The sequence below is a fragment of the Limanda limanda genome, chromosome 14 (assembly GCF_963576545.1).
Source record: "Limanda limanda chromosome 14, fLimLim1.1, whole genome shotgun sequence".
Classification (NCBI taxonomy): Eukaryota; Metazoa; Chordata; class Actinopteri; order Pleuronectiformes; family Pleuronectidae; genus Limanda; species Limanda limanda.
In genome coordinates, this window is record NC_083649.1 from 7,513,018 (window position 1) to 7,520,439 (window position 7,422).

Below are 7,422 nucleotides of genomic sequence, written 5' to 3' on the forward strand. Positions count from 1 at the left end.
TTAGATACTGATTTTAAATTGTTGAATCTTTTCCTATTACACAAAACAGGAAATGAAGAAACAATACACTTCGAAGTTTTATTCAGCCAGGACTAAACAAAATACACAGAAAAATGACAAATAATAACACATAGTGAAGGAAAGGCAGAACATTCAAAATAAAGTTACTATTGGAACGCAGCCCGGGTCATTTCACTCAACTTTTTGAGTTTTAAAAGCCTCAACCAAAATGTTGTTAAAATATCACAAAATTAGAAAATACAGAAATAACCATGCAAAAAAAAACTACTTTAGTCAGCAAAGAAATAATTACATTTATATCCCAGTAATAAACACAAAACACACACTAATATCTATACAAAAGATGTGTGCAGTGATGTGGACGAGTGTAGTTTCAACAACAGACATCAGTTGTGACAGAAAAGGTCAGATTATGTTGTTTAACTCAGATTTTGATCTTTGACCTTTCATTCATACATTTATATAGCTGGTTACAGAAAAAACTTTTATTTTAAATGACGACCAAAACTCATACAAGAAAGAAAATAATTGAAGCCCCACCCGTCCATCATTGTCATTGTCTTACAGACTAATTAAGTAAAAGGATCCCCCAGTTTGGACCAGGAACGATCCTTCCAATTGTCCGGTCAATGGACATTTCCAAAACAGAAACTAACGCATTTGATATAGAACGACAAAATACAGCAAACGCACACAAAATGCTTTACATTTAAAAATCAATGGAAAATCAAAAATGTGAAAGACACAAGGTTAAAAAACATGACGATGGATATTTGCAGCTCATACTATAATAGCTGAGTTTTAAAAAAACAAAATGTGTTTGTTTCACATGAACAAAATACAACCTCAACAAAAACAAGTATTTGCAATCAGGTTAAAAATCACCGCTCCCTTTATCCAAAAAGTGATTATTGTTACTGTATAATTATAAACCAGCATCAGTTTGATCCCTCTACAACTCCCTGCCTTTCCTTACGAGAGTCCTGACCTATGAAAACAGATTCGCTCTCTGTTCACTGACTGTCTTTTGTCAGCAGTTCGCTCTGTACTTGTCTGTGTACATTTAACAAGTTTCCATTGGAACAGGTTCCTCTTTTTGACAGAATTCAAAGAACTCCTTAAAAGTCTCGTCAGCCACTTTTCTTTCCACCAACTGGATATTGATGCGTTCAATGATGTCAGACAAAGAATAGCCGAACTCGATCGCGCTCCTTATTGTATCTGTTTTTGTGTCTCTGAACTTATACCCTCCTGAATGCATTGCCAAAACGTTGCAGTCCTGATCAAAGACAGGAGAACCAGACGCCCCTTCATAAAAACAAGTTTTGTAAGTTACAACATTTTTGCGACGCTGAACTTGTTTTGCCACATTTTTAAAGTAACGGTCAGTAATCAATATACTAGTGTTGTCTTTATTTTTGACGCTATTCTTCGCCTCATCCTGGATCAATTCAGTGTTTCCTTTATGTTTGATGCGGCTCTTCTCCACAACCTTTTTTCGTCTTTCAGGTGCAATACTCAAGCATGTTTCTATTTTTTTTACTCCACCATCAGGGTGCCCGATGATGCGAACACCATGGCTTTGGTTAAGGTCTCCACATTTATTTAACAGACCATTAGGCAACTTCACACCAGCCCTGAGCTTTAACAAAGCCCAGTCATACACGTCCTCAGTGAATTCAAAGCCAGCGACCTCCTCTACTTCTACATCTGCAACCGAATCCTGTTCTCTCTCCCTCTGATATTGACTCTCATAAGAGAAATGGACAATGACCTTTTTATTAAGCTTTTTGTCACTCTCATTATAAACGGCGTTGACCACATGGGCATTTGTGAGGACAAACCTGTCAAATAGGAGAAAGCCACTCCCCGTTGACCCATCGTGTAATCTAACCTGACAAACCGAATTACTGAAACCCATCAGCTCCTTCATCGTTTTCACGTCTGTGCACGTCTGAGCATTTTTTCCATACTCGACACGCAAGACTTCCGTCATAGGAAGGGTATTTTTCCCCACCCGAAAGGGATCAGTTATCTCCCCATTCAAAAGATTTTCAAACTGTGAACAGAGGTAACTCATCATTGTTTCTGAGGGAGGCACTGAGGTTTGTTCTGCTGCCGTGTGACCACTCGGTATTATCTTTCACTGACTGCTCTGAAGGATCCTGGTTTTCTTCAGCGTCAGGTCTCTGAGACTCAGCTGACTGTACGAAGTCCTCTTCAAGACTGCTAGGCTGACTGTCTGGCAGATTTCTGCCCCGTTTGATTGTGTAAGTTTTGCCACCTACGTCATCCACCAGATTGGACATGTTCACGACGAAGTCATCAGTAGAGAGCACGCACTTCTGTTTGAAAACAATATGCTGAAATCGAGCATCTCTTCTCAGAGCTTGCTTTACCGTTTCCCCTTTGTACGCAAAAATGGTCATTTCGTCAACACCAATGTCGTTTTTTAGGTCTGGGTTCTTCAAGATGCGTTTTACGCCCTTTCTTTTGAAATGAGCAGAGCCACTAGCTTTTCTCCCTGGCGTGTTAACAGCTTTGATAAACTTGACAGTTAAACACTCATCTTTAATTAAGCTGCATGGAAAGTGTGAACAAATAGCTTTCCCATTCCTGAGAAGAACAAGCTCTCTGCCTTTGTTCTTTTTAGCTATTCCCCTAAAATGTGGGTTCCTTTTCAGTGAGTCCTCCACAGTTCCGGCTCTGTTGCAGGAAACTAATATGGTGGTCAGGCCCACTGATTTCCAATTGAAAGAATGGGTTGGATGTGGCTTCTCTTCCTAAAGGAATGAAAAATTATCAATATTTAAGTGAATCGTAGGAGAATATTTTCATCTGATTTAAGCAAGACCACTGTTTCTCAATTCAGGGGCTGCCTCCTTCAGAGGCTGCATTTGAGGACCAGTGTCATCACATCTCATTTTAAAGTCTCCTTAAAAAATGCAGCCGACAAATGTTTCCATCCATCCCTGAGGAATGAAGGCTCCACTGGGTGGATCCTCCCTATCCCAGGACTTATTGTGCGTCAGTGACAATACTGTTTTTTCAAAGAGGTAATGGATACACCCCCCTGACTTGAGACACAGCTTTTGACTGATCATCTCAAACATGGCTGAAGTGAGATGGAAGTGAGCACCAACACAGACTGAAACAAACGTTAAATGTTACAGAAGAAGAAAACATTTGTGTATTTTACAAGATAAACCTTTTTAACAAGAGTTGTTTGACCAGATGTACTCCCTTCCTCTTTCAGGTCTTCTGATTTATTCTTGAGATAAGAGAGAGAATTATTATTAATGATATTATATGATGAAACGCACGCTTAAGAGTATGTAAATCAGTAATCAAAATATTCTTGTACATGATATATATATTTTTAAAACAACTTGAATTTGTTGTACTCTTCATTACACAGGACACAATCAGTACCTCAATACTTCTGTCCTTTGGTTCTGACTTGGGTTCCATTTTTATCACTTGGTTTCCAGCTGAATTAGGATCTTATCTACAGAAAGGAAAACAAGAATGATTGATTTCAAATAACTTAGAATATTTCAAATCCTCTTCTCACTGCCACAAAGCAAAACTGGAATAAAATCTAAATAAATACTTAGCATCGTAAATTAATAAAAGGAAATTACAAAATATGATTAAATAAAAGTTAACACATATCTACACAGGAATTGTAGATAGTCAATCAATTAAATCAATCAAATTATATTTGTATAGCCCATATTCACAAATCACAATTTGTCTATAGGGCTTTAACATAGTGTGACATCAGAAACCTCAGAGAGCCACATGTGAGGATCCCTCTCACAGGACGGACGGAAGTGCAATAGATGTCAAGTGTGAAGGAGAACATCATCAGGATATAGGTTTTAGCAGCATTGATAAGGGTAAACATTTTTGAAGGATAACTGAAGGTCAATTAATTGATGGATTATTGTAAGTAATGGTCAAGTATCAGAGAGAAAATACTACGTATCAAGCAGTCCTGCTGCAATTATAGTCTATGGTCAGCCGCCAGCAAGATCATGATCCACCATCAAGATCGGAGGCCACCATAATCCACAGTCATTGTCCACTGTCGCCAATAAGGATCCATCATCAACTTCCACCTCGGTCGTGGTCCACCACCATTAACAGATGCCAGCACGTTACAGAATCCGCCATACTGGATCCACCATTACGATCTCTGATACACGATCCACAGATCGTAATCCATGATGTAGATAGTAATGAAGTAAATAACTGTGATTCACATCTTGTTGGCAAAACTCATGTTCAAAATTTGTTTTACAGTAGCGCCACCAAACACCAAACAGCCACACATGCAGGCGATGAGTTCCAGTAAAGAACCAGTGAACGGACGACGCTGCAATTAAACACAACACTTAAGATTATTTTTAATGATGCAAGAGTCATTCATTTAAAACATGTTAAAAAATAAGTTCAACAGCCTCCTTTGCCTTAGTAGATGAACAAAATGTTGTCGGGACCTGGTATTTGTTTACTACAGTTCAGCCCCAAGGGGGGGTGCCGTTATCTCTGGTGTGGCCCATCGCCATTTTGGAAGCACGCTGACACGCACAGACACACAAACGCATACTCAGATACACATTTATAGATTACGTACACCTTTATATATTACGTACACCGTTAGTAATTTGTGTTTTTATACTTTATTATCTTCATAATATTGTTTTTCTTTAACAAATATATTTTTATTATGTCGCATAAGTGAAATTTGCAAACCTCTACACTGTCAAGAACTCTATATCCTTCAACTCAGCTAACTATTGTGGTGGAAATCTGGAGATACAAGAGTGAAGATGCAGGGCAGTCAAATACATGATCTTATATAGGAGGACTAAGGCCATCACTCTCAGCCAATCCAGACTGGTTCTGTAGGCGCAGGGAGAGAGCTATAAAGGGTCTAATAGTTTTCAGGTCATACACAGTTCAGAACATTAAAACAGGCCAGGTCATAAACTATTTGAACAGTTTGTATATGTATGTAGAAAGGTCATAACAGCTTTTAGACAGAGCTACAAAAACTTACTTTCCAACTACAACATAGGTTTCACAAATACTTAGTTAATTTTTCCATTACATTTCCCTTCTTTTTGTCATCTATTGACAACTTAAGAAAATGCACAACTACAGAAAAAAAATCAAGAACATCACGTCACAAGTATTCAAATGCATCAACATCAATATTGTAGTAGAAATCAAACTGCTGTCGTTGTGGACACAGGTATGTGTTGCAGAAGGGAGTAAGAATTAATAAGAGCTGACTAAACAGCCAGTATAACATCATCACATTCTTCATCGCAGAGAGTTATTGAGAGCAATTGCATTTTAACAGGTCCAATGCCTGTGTTTTTGGACGTCCGAACAGTATCTAAAATGGGTTAAATCCATATTTTGGTCTAATTTTCATTATCATGTGCATGAGAACAAGCGGGAACGTCTTATTCCATGACAAACCGGTTTCCTCATAAAATTTAGCCAAATTGTATAGTGTGCCATGTTCTCTTTTCACCGCTCCACCACTGTATGGGTGGTAGGCAAAATGTTGTCTCAAATCAATACCCAAATATTTAATATTTAATTGTTTTAACGTCGTACTAACAAATGGAATCCAAATCATAAATGTGTGACACAATTTCTGAGAGTAATTTGAAAACCTCTTTGTGAACCAGTGTTGTAAAATTGCAACCAACATCGCCTTTCTTAACATGCTCCATCCCATGCGTTCACTTGTATTATCAGAGCCCACCCACACCCCATCTGTGTACGTGCAGCCACAATTTCTCCAAAGTGCACGCTCATCTGCTGAGGCTCTAAGTTGGAGTTCCTACAGGTCAGCCATGGGGGTGGTGGGGTCAACCTGTCAGAGAATGTGTGAGACAGGTAGTGGCTGGCGAGACTGTTTTTGCTGCTGCATTCGCTCTGGGTCGTTATTAAAAGTGTGAGCATCACATTTACATACTGAATCCTGTTTGGGGATGAGGACAGCATCAAGCATCTGAGACACTACAGCATGATGTACAATTAATTTGCCTGATGATGTAAGGAATTCTCTGTGTTGCCAAATCGTGCCAAAATCATTTACTGCACCAAATGCATATCTACTGTCAGTGTAGATTTGTACCCTTTTCCCTTTAGCCAATTTGCATTCTTCAATGAGAGCCGTGAGCTCTGCTGCCTGTACAGACAGAGAAGCAGGGAGAGGTTGTGCAATCAATGTATAATTTGTTGTTGAGAAACCAACTTCATTTGCTCCTGTGTCTGAATTGCGAGAACCTTTTCCATCCACAAACAGTTTAAAGTCTTGATTCTGCAAAGGTGTTTCCTGTAAGTCTGGTCTGGAGGAATAAACTTAGGTTATTGTCACTACACATTTATGTTGTACGCAATCCCCTTCTGTTGGAAGAAGAGTAGCTGAGTTTCCAACATTACATCTTTTCACAGTGATGTTAAACATTTCCAACAGAATAGAATGTTAAATTCATAGACATAGCATTTGGGATCAGCAGGGTGATCCTACTAAATCCTTGGATGCCATGACAGTCTTATCTGAAGCTGCTCCAGCTCTAAGAGGCCTGTATCAACAAGATCAAGTTTTGCTGAGAAAATGCCACAGGTCTGTGTTTACCCCTATGGTCTGGGAGTAGCACTGATGTCATGTAGCCCCCCCTTCTTGTTTACTGCCTGTGTGAGAGGTCGGTCAGGGTTCGGTAGTCCTAAAGTAAGGGTCGAATATAAGGTCAGTTTCAAGTCAGTGAAAGCTTTCTCTGTGTAATCAGTCTATATGATTACACTATATGCTTGTAAGCCCGTCTGCGAATGCGCTGAAGGGCTCCTCGAGGACAGCATAGTGGGGAATAAATGATCTGTAATAAAAATACATTCACAGGAATAACATCACTTGTTTATTTGTAACAGTTTACGAATATTTTTAATTTCTCTTACTCTATAAGGGGAGAGGGATTTGCCCTCTGCTGTGATCACATGCCCTAAAAATTTAACTTGTACTTTTACAAACTGCAGTTTTTCAGGCTCGCCTTATGTCCTTCTGCAGCAAGATGTTTTAGGAGAGCTGCAGAATCCTTTTCACATTCTGAAGTTGGAACACAAATCATTAAATCATCAACATAAGTGCTCTTCCTGTTATCTCTAATGATCTTAAGCTTTCTTTTAGTGCCTGGTTGTAAATAGCACTGACATAGGTATGTGAAGGTATAACTTTCTCAAACGCAAACCAGTATTGGCTGTCTTTATCAATTTGAATGCTGAAAAATGCATTTGCCAGATCAACAACAAAGAATCATTTACTATCCTTCAGAACTTGCTAAAGAATTGTTTAAGGATTTGGAACAGACGAAGCAC

The 7,422-nt window shown here is 38.9% G+C and overlaps 1 protein-coding gene across 1 annotated transcript; it reads right to left on the reverse strand.

Annotated features, from left to right (window-relative positions):
- Positions 1-878: 878 nt before the first annotated feature.
- Positions 879-2,501, reverse strand: LOC133019777 (serine protease FAM111A-like). Its single transcript, XM_061086334.1, has 2 exons — positions 2,310-2,501; positions 879-2,080 (listed from the first exon to the last, which is right to left on the reverse strand). The coding sequence occupies exons 1-2, from the start codon at positions 2,448-2,450 to the stop codon at positions 1,085-1,087; spliced, it is 1,137 nt and encodes a 378-aa protein (XP_060942317.1). The 5' UTR covers positions 2,451-2,501; the 3' UTR covers positions 879-1,084.
- Positions 2,502-7,422: the final 4,921 nt, after the last annotated feature.

Excerpts from the sequence above, each read along its gene's own strand:
- LOC133019777 (XM_061086334.1), bottom strand. The coding sequence starts at position 2,450 with ATGACCATTTTTGCGTACAAAGGGGAAACGGTAAAGCAAGCTCTGAGA. Across the intron at positions 2,081-2,309 it reads TGTCCAATCTGGTGGATGAC|TTTGAAAATCTTTTGAATGG; the intron begins GTAGGTGGCAAA and ends CTCTGTTCACAG.